The sequence below is a fragment of the Gymnoscopelus braueri genome (genome assembly GCF_963280865.1).
Source record: "Gymnoscopelus braueri genome assembly, chromosome: 19".
Taxonomy (NCBI): domain Eukaryota; kingdom Metazoa; phylum Chordata; class Actinopteri; order Myctophiformes; family Myctophidae; genus Gymnoscopelus; species Gymnoscopelus braueri.
The window spans coordinates 15,151,164-15,167,468 of NC_137621.1; the positions used below are offsets into that span (position 1 = coordinate 15,151,164).

At 41.7% G+C, this 16,305-nt stretch overlaps 1 protein-coding gene across 3 annotated transcripts in view; it reads left to right on the plus strand.

Annotated features, from left to right (window-relative positions):
* Window positions 1–16,305, plus strand: part of plcb2 (phospholipase C, beta 2) — a 59,127-nt gene that overhangs the window by 24,722 nt on the left and 18,100 nt on the right. For 2 of the 3 annotated variants that reach the window (XR_013932148.1, XM_080414549.1), the window contains exons 20-30: window positions 2,379–2,543; window positions 3,187–3,286; window positions 4,254–4,358; window positions 4,803–4,864; window positions 7,222–7,321; window positions 7,879–8,055; window positions 8,572–8,790; window positions 9,659–9,812; window positions 10,163–10,320; window positions 11,767–11,950; window positions 14,616–14,757. Coding sequence is in view for 2 of the 3 variants with exons in the window: in XM_080414549.1 (XP_080270675.1) it covers window positions 2,379–2,543; window positions 3,187–3,286; window positions 4,254–4,358; window positions 4,803–4,864; window positions 7,222–7,321; window positions 7,879–8,055; window positions 8,572–8,790; window positions 9,659–9,812; window positions 10,163–10,320; window positions 11,767–11,950; window positions 14,616–14,757 (1,566 nt within the window). In the remaining variant the exon portion in view is untranslated. The remainder of the gene's footprint in view (window positions 1–2,378; window positions 2,544–3,186; window positions 3,287–4,253; window positions 4,359–4,802; window positions 4,865–7,221; window positions 7,322–7,878; window positions 8,056–8,571; window positions 8,791–9,658; window positions 9,813–10,162; window positions 10,321–11,766; window positions 11,951–14,615; window positions 14,758–16,305) is intronic. The other variant, XM_080414550.1, reaches the window with a different exon arrangement.

Sequence of the window (16,305 nt, forward strand, 5' to 3'; positions counted from 1 at the left end):
CGCGCATATATCACGGGAGCCTTTCACGTTTTCGTGAGACGTTTGGAATAAAAACGAATGTATGTATTGGGTCGGGATCACATCGTGGTGAAATATCTTGCAATCAGTGAACCCCTGTCGCCGACCAATCAATCGTGCGAGAATCACAACGATATATTTAGCCCGATTTCAAGAGAGAAACTCGTGCAATGTGAAATGCTTAACGATCTGTTCACTCACCGACCATTTCAAATATCGGGCAGTGTGTAGGGGCCCTTAGTAAGCTTGACCGTTGGCTCTGTAGTTGGCTTCTGTGTAACCTACAAAGCTCTTTGCCGAAAATAGTCGATCCACAAGCTCACAACGTGTCACGTTTGCGACATGTTGTGACTGTGAGCTTGTAGATCTGCTATTTATGGCGAATGTTCCCCCCAGAATGGGCATGCTGGGGTTCAAGTGGCTAAAATGCATCATTTAAATTCATGGCATGTCTCTCTCCACAACTCCCACTCATCCTGTCCCTGTAAAATCATCTCTACACAAACCAATCACTGGAGGCTGGATTGTTTATTGGAGGAGCAGGTGTATTGCTGGCGGCTATTTCCACACTTGTTTTGAAAGTACAATCACCTGAGTGCGTGCGCTCGTGCGTGCGCTCGGGTGTGTGTGAATCTGAGAGTTCACAAATTATTACTGTATGTGTCTACCTGAGGTTCATTATTTGTACAGTATGTGAATGTGTGTGCGCAGTGAGCGCACATGTGGATTTGCACGTGTGTGTGTTGTCAGTGTGGAGTGCCCTTGTTTGCCTCGTTCAACTGAGGCCGTCTGCTAATTTGTTCCTCTAAGAACAGACATGTCCAGTAGAATACAGCCCCCTGCTGTGTGAGTGATACCTGTTCCCCAGGGCATTCAATAGACTGAGACCTATTTATATCCTTATATGATATCCATGTGTCCTCCACATCATGTCCACAGCGCTGCACGTGTCTAGCGCTGCAACTATCACTTATTTTCATGACGATTATTCTACAGATAAATGTTTTTGATTAATCAAATAATCTTGAAATGTGTTTTTTCTCCTATTGTTTTCTTGTTTTAAAAATATATATATTAACTAGAAAAAATGCTCCTCGGAGCACAGGTCTCCGCCAGGTCAGGTAGGTTATTGTGGCCTCCTGGTGGCGCTATAATAGGCCAATGTGAAAAGGGTACGTGCCATTTCTTCTTAGGCCTTTCAATCGGTCTCTGCATTCATGATTTGAGGCATTTTGTTCCAAAAATGTGTTATGCTAAATTAGACCTGATGGTGGCGCTATAACAGCCCAATGTGAAAACGGTGGCATTTCTTCCTCAGCCTAGTTGGAATGTGTGTGCAAATATTCACGGAAATTGCACGCTGTGTTCATGTTTTGAGGCGTTTTGTTCAAAACGGACCTCTCCTGCAAACTTTGGAAGCCAAAGTTAGCCAATTAGGATGGAATTTGAAAAATCTGACAGATGTGTTGATCACATGACTATAGAGATACTGTGTACCGATTTGCGTGATTTTTGGACAGAATCTGTAGGAGTAATATGAAAAAAAATTGTTTGCACAAATCGGCCTCCTGGTGGCGCTCTAAAAGGCAGATGTGAAAAATGCAGGGCAAAGGTTTTTCCTTGGTCTCTAGGGAGTGTGCGTGCAAAGTTTCACGCAAAATGGCCTGTTATAGCGCCACCATGAGGCTGATTTAAAAAATGTCTTCCTCTGACTAAAGGGAATATGCGTGCAAAGTTTGACGGAAATCGCATGCTGCGTTGATGATTTGAGGCATTTTGTTGAACGAACCAATCCTGCAAACTTTGGAAGCCAAGTTTTGCATAAATCGGCCTCATGGTGGCGCTATAACAGGCCAATCTGAAAAATTCGGGGCAGAGGTTGGGCTTTAGCATCCAGGGAGTTTGTGCGCACAGTTTCACAGCAGCCGGGCCAACGGTGAGGGAGATTAGCTGTTCACAGACAGACACACGGACGGACACACGGACGGACGGACAGGGTGCCAAACACTCTCTCGCCATGCCTTTCGGCCTGGCGGAGACAATGAATCAACGTGAAAAATCTAATCAACTAGATTGATTTGTCTGATTAACTACATGAGCCCTACTCAAGCCCTAATTTACTTATTTTTTTTAAAGAAAAAAAAAGACATTTTACCCCAATCGATTATTTCATCAACCCATTAAAACCGGGAAAGCGTGTAATTTTAGAAAAATAGCAAGTGTGAGGACTACTGATTTGGAAGGCATTAAAATAATAATAATGGATTAAATGGATTGGTTCAATGAACTGTTGCAGCCCAACATGTGTCCATACTGTACAGTGCATTGTCCCAGCTCACAGACCCCTGTCCTCCTGACAGATCTATTCAGGCCAGTTTCTCAGTGACAAGAGTGTGAAGACGGGTGTTGAGGTGGAGGTGATCGGGCTGCCTGGAGACCCCAAGAAGAAGTACAGGACCAAGTGGTCCACCACGCCCAACGCCATCAACCCTGTGTGGAATGAGGAACCCTTTGTTTTTGAGAAGGTGTGCATTTGTGTGCGTGCATGCGTCTCCCTGTCTGTGTGCGTGCGCGCAAGCGTGAGTCTGTGCATGTGTGAGTCCGTGCGTGCATTAGTCTGTGTGTGTGTGTGTGCGTACGTGGCGGGTGCCCACACACAAATGGGAAGATAGGACTCACAGACTTAATGTTCCCAAAACTCACCTTTACTCACAGTTAACCTTTCGAGTGTTTAAGTCTTCATCAGTAGAGTGTGCGTGCACGTACATATACAGTATTATTATTAATACACACAAATGAATATAGATTTGATATAATTAAATCAAGTGTGTGTGTGTGTGTGTGCATCCATCCTTCATCAAAGGCATTCAGGAACAAATAGATCTGTTCGGGTAATTCTTTATTATTAAATATGTGTAATATTTAATGTACGTTAACTTAAACCCTAGTTGACCGGAGTGTCACAGGGCTCTATAGTATTATGTCCCCATCTGTTTTTGCTCTACACTATCAATATCTTTACCAAAAATAGCCGATCTGCAAGCTCAAATTGCTTGTCGATCTGCAATTTTCGCTCAATGTTCAACCCCAGAATAGAGATGCTAGGGTTCACTTGGTTAATGCGTTATGGTGAATATTATGATGCTGTTCTGGTGAATACGGCTGTAGATCCTGCTCCCCGAAATGGCCTCGCTGAGACTCGTGGTCCATGAGGAGAACGGTAAATTCCTAGGACACCGGATCCTCCCTGTCGATGCCATCCAATCAGGTCAGTGGAAGTGGAAACAAAAATAAAATAAAATACTGTTTTCATCAGAAGCTATAAATACTCAGTTTAAACAGCACAAGGTCCTTCCAGTTCTCTGACACAGTACACTATGAACTCCTGAGTGTTCATTTAACTCAGAGAGTGCACTAATGGAACCAATTTGGACTCGTACACTGAGGACTCAGCACATATACAATATACTGCTATATGTGCATTGTACGGGTGATAGATTGCACACATCATGCCTATATTTATATCAGCAAATGGTTCATACCCTATTCTATCCCCTTCAGTCCAAGTGCAGACAGCCAGGTCAGTCTTTAGGTCTTTATACTGTTTATATCGTTGTTGTCGGGCAGAAACCTCTTATATCCATATTCTACCTGAGGATACTACAGCATCACACCAAAGTATCAAAAGTAGCAGATCTGCAAGCTCGAACCGCGGCTCGAACCGCGGTGCAAAGCGGCGCGTTTTGAGCTTGTCGATCTGCTACTTGTCGATCTGCTACTAAACTCAAAAACGCAGTTTTTGAGTTTGAATCCTGAAAAGTAACAGTTTTGGACATATGAGGTTTCCACCCGTCAGAGACGATATGCTGTTTTTAATTGATGATAGAATGCACACTAAGCCTCTATTTGTATTTGATTCTAATACACAATGCACACCTAACCAGCCCAGCATCCAAAGGGCCAGGTCAGATGTTAAGTTGTCTGTTTTTTATAATGTTATCCTACAGTATTTTAACTAGTGTTGTTACCCTACTATACTTATTCTGTAATTATTCTCTACCCATACCTGTATCTTTGTTTCATCCTTACTGCACTTCAGCTATGACAACTTTATTTCCCTCGGGATCAATAAATGTCTGTCTGCCTGCCTGTCTGCCTACCATGTCGATTATTTGCTATCTCCTGCTATGGTCTCATCTTCCAAATATTTCACTGAGGGGTTTGTTCCTTTGCAGGCTTCCAGCACATCTGCCTGCGCAGTGAGAGCAACATGGCGCTCACGCTGCCAGCTCTCTTCGTGTTCATCGAGGTCAAGGACTACATCCCCGCTGCCTTCGCAGGTACACCGCTGTTCACTACTGTGTTCTGCCCCAACAATCGCCCACTACACACAACTTGAATTCTTATCGGTGACTTTAGTTTAGCGCATGTGTGTGTGCGTGCGTGCATGTGTGCGACTGTGCGTGTGTGCGTGTGCAGCTGGGCAAAGGACTATCTAAGCCCTTACAGCTTACATTGTAAACCCTTGAGTGTTAATGTAGAAAACGGAACCAAATGGACCCATACTCTCAGAGTTGTGTTTGTATATGTATACACACGCACACACTGCACACACCCACACACACAGACTCGCATGCGCAAACACGTGTATACAAAGACACATTATTCAGGTTTTCGCACATTCAGACGTTCACACTTTCATTAACACATTTCACACCCACACACAACTGAATAATGCATTATTGTGGACGTTACACTCATGCAGTCCTTTGATCCCACCTCAGATTTCACAGATGCCTTATTCAACCCCACAAAGGGCGAAGAGAAGACAACGAAGAACCCAAAGGTAACAAAACAATAATAATAAAAGAAACAATAAACAAAACAATATACTATAGTAAAGTTTAAGTCACTAAAAAGTTCATTCAAGTCACTAAAAAGTTCAAAGTCGACCGGCCTTTATTAAAGTGATCCATCTCTGGTGTTCCTTCATGAACCCATAATGACACTTAAACCCTCAATTTGTAGTAAAACGGACCTGAGTTGCAACTGTACTTGGACCGCTACACCAAAAATGCCAAAGTGGTTAAGGGCCGTCCACACCACCAACAACAATAAATATAACTATAATAGAATAATAAAATCCACACCACAAATACTGTATAGCAACAAATACTATGTCATCACTTTCAGAGCGATTTGATGAAAGATAGAAACACACACATACTGACAGCCAATCAGAATTCACAGGGCGTTCAACGCTTGACTCACGTCCAACACGTTTACAGAATGTTAACGTTAATCAGTGAGTGTGCATGCTCACATCATTATCGTATTATAGTTATTATCCTTGGTGTTCACGGCCCTTAACCACATGAACCCTAGCATCCCTATTCTGAGGCAAACATTCAGCGAAAATAGGCTGATTTACAAGCTGACGTTGTGAGCTAGTAGAGTGGCTATTTTCGTCTAAGTGATTTCGTGTGAACTGAACTGAATTCCCAGTTACATGTACACAACAGAAGATTTATAGAATTACAAATTAATAAACATTTAAACAACTACATGTTGATAGAGCTACTTACAGAATAGTAGATCTGCTTGTTTGGGTTTGAGATACTCTCAAATTTTCTAGAATTTAGTATATGTGAAATATATTATCTGTTTGGACATTAAATCTCTGTTTATCAAAGCAAAAGGGCCCTTAGCATCGCCGGCTAATTTTATGGGTGGATACGACTATTAATACCTCACTCCCTTCTAAACGTTGACAGGCCAGAGATTAGGCAGTAAGAACGAATATTTTCACATTAGTGGCAAATGCCCTTGACTCATTTTTTAGATCTCAACTTTTATCTAATATACTAATATACTCCTATATTCATTTATTCAGCTAAATATTGCTGGTGAATTGGTGAATGCTTCCCTCTGCTAATCACCACAGGCTGTTGAAATGAGTTCTTGCAGTCTTCACAGAATAGATCGATCTGCGAGTGTCATCACAGAATAGATCAATCTGTGAGGTTCCATTCTTGTAGATCTGCTGTCTGTCAGTTCTTGTTGATTTTGCGTAGCTTGCTTCGGTGGTGGTCTCCTCTTTGTAGGAAGATGGTCTGGATCCTGTCCGGATCTGCTTTCAAAAAATCCTTCACCGTTAGGTTCTTTTGGTCAAATGGTAAATGGTTTATATAGGCCTTTACCCATGGCGCTTTACAATGATTGTGCATGACATTCACCCATTCACACCCACATTCATACACCGATGGCAGAGGAAACCATGCAAGGCACCAACCTGCTCATCGGGGGCAATTAGGGATTCTGCGTCTTGCTCAAGGACACTTCGACAACTCCGGGATCGAACTGTGGCCGCTCTATTGTGCAGTGTTAGCAGCGAGCCTTCCTGTATCTATTACAGAATAGTATTAACTTGGCATTGAAGACACAAACTGTATTGAAGATTCAAGATTTTGCTGTGCTATGACGCGCAATTTGAATACTAATGAAGTACTCAATTCAGTGACCTACGTTCAATGAAGTTAATGGCAGGTCATTGAAATGTGTGAATTCCTTCATCACCAGTAGCCATTAATTATCACCCCAAGAACAATAGCCACACACATGATAAGCCTTCAAGGCTTCACCTCAGAGTTAGACTAGTCAGACGGTCAGACCACATTCTTGCTGTTTGTATTGCTGCCCCCCAGCCCAGCCACTCCTGGGTGCAGCGTATCAGATGCGTATCAACGTATCAGATACGCCGTTTCGAACCGTTTTTGGATGTATACGGTGGCGACGAAAAAAATATGCAGGCCATACTGCGTATACAGCGTACCACCGTAGAACACATCACTGCATATAAGGATATATACTAAAGATAAGGGCAACACACAAAAAGTTACACAAGTACAGAGTGAGAGGAAGCATGGAGGAGTCAGCTCTGCTGTGGTTGAGTTAGAATTAGCACATTGATGTGAAAAGTGTTGACTAGCATTGAATGAGATTGAATGGAAGGCAGACAAATACACAATAATACATATATTTTGCACTCTAAAATATATATTACAGTACGTGTACTTAGTTACTTTCCACCACTGGTCTGCACACATTTGCAGAAGACTGCACACATTTCTCGTTAAACCTCTTCCTGGAGCACTGGCGGTTCTTTTGTAGAATTTGATGTCCTTGTCCTTGTTTGTACCAAAGCCGTCGTCATCAGACTACATCTCTCCCTATGAGATGCCCATTGTGGTCCAAACCCCCACTGAGAAAGCTGAGGCTCAGAACAGCACAGCCTCTGCTGCAGGTAATGACAAGCACTTAATGCTGACATGATGTTTTTTTAGGATGTTATAGCAGCACTTCTGTTCTTTTCTTTTTGTTATGTTTTTGTGCTTTATTGAGACTCAGAGTGTAGTCACGCACCTGATTTATATACTTACATGTGCTTAAATTAAGCTGGAGCATACATTGGTGAAATAAATACTATTTTATTGCTTAGTTATGTTACAGGAACCCCTATACCTAACTATACCTTTCAATCCGGAAACCCCTTTTGGGGTTGTTGCTATGTAGGCTACGGTATATAGCAACATATTCTTTTTTGTAATTTTTTAATAAATATTTGTTTTTCAGAAAACTTTTTTTAGAATTGTCCTCAGGTCTAAATGAATTACCTTTTACTACTTTTTGCTTAGTTACTTAGTTACTTTTGCTTAGTTACTTTTACCTGCTTTTTACTTACTTTATGCTTAGTTACGTGGTCACATTTGCTTAGTTGCTTTTTTACCACATGACATCAGTGCTTTCTTTGTTGTCATTCTCTTCCCCCGGAATCTGAAAATGATGTTGCCGCCATTCCAGAAGAGAAGGCTGACATGACTGCAGACACACAGGACTCTGCACCTCCCCCTGAAGGTTCTCCTGCCGAATCAGAGACCTCCGGGGAGCCCGTTATTGACCCTCCGCCCCAGTCCGCAGATACTACTAACGTCCCCGCCGGAGAGGGTGACAGCATTCCGGATGCCAGTGGTGGAAGAAGTACTCACATTTTGTACTTAAGTAAAAGTACCTATACCGCAATGTAGAAATACTCTGTTACAACTAAGTAAAAGTCCGGTATTCAAAGTTTACTTGAGTAAAAGTACAAAAGTATTCGCATTAAAATATACTCAAGTACTGAAAGTAAAAGTACTCATTTTGCAGAATAGTCCCATTTCACAAGTTTCCAAATGTATAAAAATGCTTTGAAAATAGCAGATCTACAAGCTCCCAACGTGTCGCTTTGTGAGCTTGTAGATCGGCGATTTTCAAATAGCCTAAGTACTGTATGCATAGGGCTGAAGTGGTTTATGTATGCTTTGTAATAATAATCAAAATCTACAAAGTAACTAGTAACTATAGTTGTCAAATAATTGCAGTGGAGTAAAAAGGACAATATTTGCCTCTTAGATGTATTGGAGTAGAAGTAAAAGTATTGAAAATTGGAAACACTCCAGTAAAGTAAGAATTCCTCAAAAGTAAATGTACTTAGTTACTGTACACCACTGTCCGCAGATACTACTAATGACGTACCCGGCGGAGAGGGTGACAGCACTCCAGATACTATTACCCAACCCGTTGAAGACCCTCCCCAAAGTTCTGAGACCGCTGAAGACCCCACCACTGAACCCACACCTGAACTCGAACCTGAACCGGAACCCACACCTGAACCTGAACCCGTGGATGTTGATCCCACCACTGATACTGAATACACCGCCCTGACAGCAGAGCAAGGTTATTATAGTTGTGCATTTTCCATTAGTTTTTATGTTTTTCTTTCGTTTTAGCAATTTTTTGTTTTAAGTTTAGTTTTTATTATCTATTTTTTTGTTATTGGTTTGCTAGTTTAGTTCATGTTTATGTTTTGCAAAGTCTGTTTTTGTTTTATTTGTTTGGGTTTTTTGGCGGTGAAACCGCCCCTATATGTGAGGTTTGGATTTTGCACCCCCCCAACCCTGCGCTGTGATTGGCCACCAGTGTACCCCCCTAACCCTGCACCGTGATTGGCCAATCACAGTCTATTCAGGACTGTGATTGGCTAGTGAAACATGACACATGTGCATAGCCCTATAAATAGGACTATGCACTTAAAAAAAACACATTTATGTTTTTTTTTTTAAGTTAGGGGTGTACAATGGTTGGTCCACAATATTACTTTTCTTTAAGTGAACTTCCATCACTGTGATCACCACTGTGACCACACCGCCCACTTCACACTGGGTGTGATTTTTTTATTGTAATATCAGGTATTTGTTTGGGGTGATATTAAAAATGTTCAGGGAAAAAAAGCGTAAATAGCAGATCTACAAGCATATCACGAGTCACATCGCATTGAAAGCTTGTAGATCGGCTATTTTCAAATGTTTGACTACAGGGCTTAAAACTTTCACAGCTAAAATATTGGAAGATTAGATAAGAGTCATATCCACCCAAAATAATAATGAATAAACCCATTGATAAAAAAAACACTATTTTTATTCATGAGTGCCCGCGACACTCGTGCCAAAATGATATAGGCCCCGTAGCACATTCTGACTTTAACTAAAATGTTTCTTTCAATTCTAGTATTTTTGTTATTTTCGTAACTATGACAACCTCACAGCAGAGCCACTATCGGAACCCCAGGCAGCTCCTGAAGGACTCGATGGAGGAGAAGAACCCGAGGGGGAGCCGGGGCCGGAACCCGAGCCCAGCTCGGATGAAACCCCCGACGCGGATGTGGCCAATAATCCGGAGATGGATTCCGCTGCTGTGGTGTAGGCCTGTCATAATTATTACATAATCGCCCAGTCGCAATGATTTGAGATAATCGCAATTATTTTGCATAATCGTCATAATCGATTCCATGTAAAAAAAAATCATAGAACTTCATACATTTTCAAACATTTTCTAAAAATAGCACATCTATCATACTGTATATATCTATATAAATGCACCATGTACCATTTGACCAAAAGAACCTAAGGGTGAAGGAATTTATGGGAAAATAAAAAAAATGTATTCATTATGTTCCAACATATGTTCAATGCCAAAAACACAATTCAATCGTTAATCGCAATCATTCGTGTGACAATTAATCGTCAACTTAAATGTGTAACCGTGACAGCCCTACTGTGGTGGTGGTGGAGGAGGAGGAGGCCAATCCTGCGGCAGGTTCCATTGCGGCAGCCGCGGCTGTCGGTGTTGCCGCCGGGCCATGTGAGCCTGAGCCTGAGTCTGTGCCTGCGTGTTCAGATGACTCATCTCAGCCGCTGTCAGACGGAGGTAAGCAGGTATAACCGTGTTGCAGAGATTCACGTGCCTCACCACGTCACGTGCCAACAACCTTTCCAATCTTGGACAACTTGAAACGAAAATTGCAGAGCACTTCAGAGTTCTATTCCTTGAATAGATTGTAGGTTTAAAAATAACACTCAAGTCAATGTCATCAGAGGTAGGAGAATATTCAAGAAAACGTTCTGAAGAGTGTGTGTGTGTGTGTGTGTGTGTGTGTGTGTGTGTGTGTGTGTGTGTGTGTGTGTGTGTGTGTGTGTGTGTGTGTGTGTGTGTGTGTGTGTGTGTGTGTGTGTGTGTGCGTGCGTGCGTGCGTGCGTGCGTGCGTGCGTGCGTGCGTGCGTGCGTGCGTGCGTGCGTGCGTGCGTGCGTGCGTGCGTGCGTGCGTGCGTGCGTGCGCTGATGCAGCATATCATTGCTGTCCAAAAAAACTGTTGCTTTTCAGGAAATGGAGAAAAAAAAGAACCTGCTCCAATGGATCGAGTGTAGTTATTATCTAGTCACAAGCTCAGCTTGTTAATACTTTTCATTGGTTAAATATTTATAAAGCCAACAGTCAGACTTTAGCCCGCTTAATTTCACTTTCAAAATGTTTCCAAGATTGCGAAAATAGCAGATCTACACACCACAACGCCTTGTGGGCGTGATTGTAGATCGGCTATTTCAGATCTACAATTTTACTTTGATTTTACTTTACTGGAGTATCTCCAATTTTTTATACTTTTACTTCTACTCCCCTACATCTCAGAGGCAAATATTGTACTTTCTACTCCACTACAATTAATTGAAAACGTTGGGTTACTAGTTTACTTTGTAGATTTAGATTATTATTAAACAACTAATCTCTCAAGACAGATTCAGAGCTCCACAGCTGAATCTGTCGGCAGCTCCCATTACAACGTGTAGAGTTGTTGTTATTAGGAATGAAAACATAGGAGCACCACCGGAGGAGGAGGGCTGAAGGATCGTAAACGGGACGACATCCGGTCTCTACTCGGGGAATTGGGCGGTGCCCCCAGAGGCAAATTCAAAGGATTATTTTTTCTTTTCTTTTTTTTGCCGATGGGTTCCCAGATTTGTTAACATAGCCTTACATTAACCGCTTCAGCTCTATACATTTCGGAAATTTGAAAATAGCCGATCTAAAAGCTCACAATGCGGCGAGCTTGTAGATTTTAAGATGTTTTATAAATTTCACACATTTGAAAACTTGTGAAATGGGACATTCTGCATAATGAGTACTTTCTACTTTTGGTACTTTAAGAAGTTTTGATACCAATACTTTTGTACTTTTACCCAAGTAAGTTTTGAATTCCGGACTTTTCCTTGAGTATTTCTACATTGCAGTATTGACACTTTTACTTAAGCAAAACATTTGAGTACTTTTTCCACCACTGAGCGTCGATATCTGTTTGTTTTCTCCCCCAACCTAATCAGAGCCATCCACGGTGACCTGTGAGGAACTGACGCAGCACAAGAGGTACCTGAAGGCCGCCAAGCACCAGGAGAAGGACATGAAGGAGCTGGACAGGAGGTTCCAGAGGAAGAGCGAGGACCTCGTTCAGAAACACTCTGAAGCCTTCAAAGCCCTCAAGAAGAAAGCCTCGCTGAAGAAAAAAGAGTATGTGTGTGGTCTCCGGACTCTAAAAAAGCTTGTGATTATTCCCACCCAGAGAAACATTTCTGCTTCCGTCTTTCAAACGGGCTCAGGATACGACATTTAATTTCGTTGCTGTTGGGCAGGAACCTCTTATCTCCATATTCTAATTATAATGTTTTTTTTTTATTTTCTGTCCTATTAGATCATACTAAACAGCGTCACACAAAAGCATTAAAAATAGCAGATCCACAAGCTCGAAACGCTGCGCGAAGCAACGCGTTTTGACCTTTTTACTATTTCATGAATTTTAATCCTGAAAAGGTTTTGGACATATGAGGTAGTTATTATTTTGTCACAAAGCTCTCGGTAATACTTTTCGTCGGTTAAATATTTATAAAACCCACAGATACACTTGACCAATTTCACTTCCACCAAAAAAAAGCAGAAATAGCAGATCTACAAGCTCACAACATGTGTTGTGAGCTTGCTATTTTTGCTACTTTTGTGTGGTAATGAAGTAGGGCATTAAATTTACGCAAAAACATATAAAAAGCTGAATTATGGAGATACAAGGTTTCTGCTTGACAGCAACGATGTGTTGAACATGGTGAGGGAGTGGGGTATAAAGTGGTAGCACTTGAAGCGTAGTGAAGCCAACATAGATTGAATGGCCTGTAGCTGAGTGAGTAGAGAGGCCGTCTGGTAATCAGAAGGTTGTCGGTTCGCCCCCCTGGCCAGTCCAGTCTAAGTGCTGAAGTGTCCCTGAGCAAGACACTTAACCCCTAACTGCTCCCTGGGAGCTGTATTAAACCCATCAATGGCTTTTCGAAAATAGCAGATCTACAAGCTCACTGCACGGCACCGAGTCCCGCGCTATGAGCTTGTAGGTCTACTACAGTATTTTGTTTTAATCGTGAAAATGTGTGCAAATCTTTGAATATAGTATATATGTTTTTTAAAGCGAACATTTCTAACTCAAATCTTTGCTTTTGGGGGTCCCTGTAACAACATATTTTGAGATGGGGGGTCCGCGGCCAAGTACATATCATTTTGGGTGGTCCGACCTTGACATGAAAAAGTTTGAGAACCACTGATTATAGCAACATAAGTTTCGCTTTAAAAATATATATATTCAAAGATTTGAACAAACCTTTCAAGATTTTTCAATCTAAATTGACACAGATGCGTTCCCGGTCTTAATGGGTTAAACCCATTATAACCGGGAAAGTGGTTATAATCTCTCTCTCTCTCTCTCTCTCTCTCTCTCTCTCTCTCTCTCTCTCTCTCTCTCTGAAATATGTCTCATTCATTCAACATGGCATACCTACTGTATTTTGGATAAATGTCACTATGGGCGAACGTTTTCCACAATTTAAAAAGCAAAACAGAACGTTTTTTTTTTTTTTATCGTAAAAAAAGAAAAACAAAGCTAGCAATGCGATGCATTGTGAGACTGTAGATCACCTATTTTTGCTATTCGACACACAACAAAATATATAGGGTCATCCAATACACTCTGTGTTCCATGCTCTGTTTTTGTGTCAGAGCCATTATGTGTTGTCCTTTAAGTGGCCTCTTTTACAGCATAATAGTCAGCCACTAATGAAGTTGCAGTTGTTCTGGCCACTTCATATAATTGGAGCATATATTTAATATTTAAAAAGCGTAAGAGCTAATGTGTTTTTCCAGGAGAACGGAATGCCAGTGGATGAAAATACCAACTACAAACATGAGTCACTTTTAAGGGGTGCACACAAGTGGGTTGTAATGGCAAGTGCACAATGCTACATGATTGAGTAAACACGGTTAAGCTGGGTCACGACTTTCCTTACAGTGGTCCAGTCCTGCCCTGTCCTCAATACCAGAGGACCTTTTCACCCCCCATGTGGTGGAAAGTAACTACAGTAAGTAGCCTACAGTAAGGACAATTCTTGGGTACTTTTACTTTACTAAGGTGTTTTGCATTTTTCAGTACTTCTACTCCACAACATGTTATGTTGTACTTTTTACTCCACTATTTGAACATTTGAATTGTAGGCTATACAAGCTTACAACGCGTCACAATGCGATGCATTGTGAGCTCATACTGTAGGTCGGCTATTTAGAAAAATTATAATTGAGTACTTACTACATTTTGATTCCAATACTTTTGTACTTTTTTGAAAACAAGCTAATTTCTCCCCTTCCAAATGACAATTTAGGCCTTTAGTAGACGCTCTTATCCAGAGCGACTTACGAGATCAGAGTAAGCAGAGTAAGCATGCCATGTACTCCAGTCTAGTCAATAAACAACAAGGGAAATAGTCACATATAAGTAGAGTGCAGAGAGAACAGTGAAACTAGGATACCAGGTAAACAATGAACCTAGCATCTGTCTAAACAACATGCTATCTAAATTACATTCATCTGTGCTCAATCAAAACAAATCTAAGTAACACAAACGTGAACAAGTAACCAACATACAGTATCTGCATAGTAAACTAGCATCAATAAGTGACACAAGGAGAGAGGAGTGCTAGGGGGTGAGGTGAGGTCTGAAAAGGTGCGTATTATATACTCCCCAGGGGTCCTCGAGGGGTCCAGCGGGTCCCCAGCTAAATGATTGACAGTTAGGAACCCCAGTGGAACCAAATGGACCCGTAATTCAACCAAATGACACACAAAATTCATTTTGTGTGTCCCCCAGGGGTTCTAGTGACAGCACTGACTCTGGCGTTAAGAGAGAGCGGGTCCAGGAGCAGAAGGAGAAGCTGCAGGCGGAGCTACAAGCTCTGTGGGAGGAGCATCACGACCACGTGAAGAGGAGGAAGGAGCAGCATGCTACCGAGGTGAGCCGCCCTCCACGGGTTCCATCAGCCCAATTGACTAACAGTTCACAGCTCAACATGTGATTCCACTATAGCTGTCAGTGTCACACTTCCACTGTCCACATAATAAAAGGAAATCTGACAAACGCTTTAGAGCTTTTAAAACCTCAAGTTTTCTTTCTCTCCTGACAGAGACGGGTAATTGTGGCCGGCCATAGCTTAGTGGTTAGAGAGGCTGTCTAATAAGCCTCCCAGCCCCGGTCTATGTGTCGAAGTGTCCCTTAGCAAGACACTTTACCCCTATTAGCCTCCCCACAAGCCTAACAAAGGTCTCCCTCCCTAATTATGTCCGAATTATGTCCGAACCTCAATAAAGATCTAGTGAGTGACCAGTCCAGTTTGCTTCAAATAACTTCATAGGGTCTAAATTTCTCAATGGAAGAGTAGGGAGGGCACCTATCTTTATTGCATTTTAAGTACTGGCTTGTATCTTCTTTTTTTTGCAAAATATGTTTATTGCTTTTTCAGACAGACAAAAGACAAACACTTAAACAAACAAGAAATAATAAAACAAAAATACAGCTCAGACACAACATTCATAAAAAGATAAGTAAGAACATGATCACAGGACACATCTCCCGGCCATCGATAGCCTCCCAACAAGGAAAGGAAAGACACCATTTACAATAATTCAAGACGTGTGAAAATACCAGTTACCAGAGGCACAAGGACATTAGACAAGACAAAATGCTGGCCTACAAGAAAGCTAGGGTCGGTGTGGGAATCCCCCAAGCACAGTGGCAGACAGCGTAGGCCCAATAAAAGACAGATATGGATCCCAGATCTTGTAAAAAGTGTCCAATTTCAAGTTCAAGTTTATTATGTCCCAAACTGGGCAATTTATGTTACAGCAGATAGTAGGAAACTCCAACACACAGTAAACATACATACACAAGACACACATAGACATAGACATAATCACAAGATCCAGATAATAATAGCTACTCATAGCTACCTCCTCCTGCTGCTATTATTGATGGCACGAATGGAAGTAGGTACAAATGAGAATTTGTACCTATTGTTTTTAGCTGCAGGGGTCTTTAACCTTTGGCCGGAAGGCAAGAATTCATATTCAGGATTTAGGGGGTGAGAGCTGTCTGCCCTAATAGAAGATGCTTTCTTAAGCACCTGCTGGTCATATATATGACTCAGACAGCTAAATTGTACCCCCACAATCTTGCTAGCCCCCCTCACAACCCCGTTAAGGGCATTTTTCCAATGCCAAGGTTTCCATACCAACAAATGGCAGCAAATGAAATAACAGACTCTATGAAAGCTCCTGAAATTTGGCTAGCTTCCTTAAACAGAAGAGGCGCTTTTGACCTTTCTTACACACCATTTCAGTATTGAAGTCAAATTTCAGACGATAGTCAATAATGGAGCCGAGATATTTATAAGTGGTTACCAAATCCACTGTCTGGCCATTTATGTCCGACTCTCTCTTCCTGTTTCCTGTCTCTCTCCACCATCTATTAAAGGCAGAAAACCCTGAAAAAAACCCTCAAAACA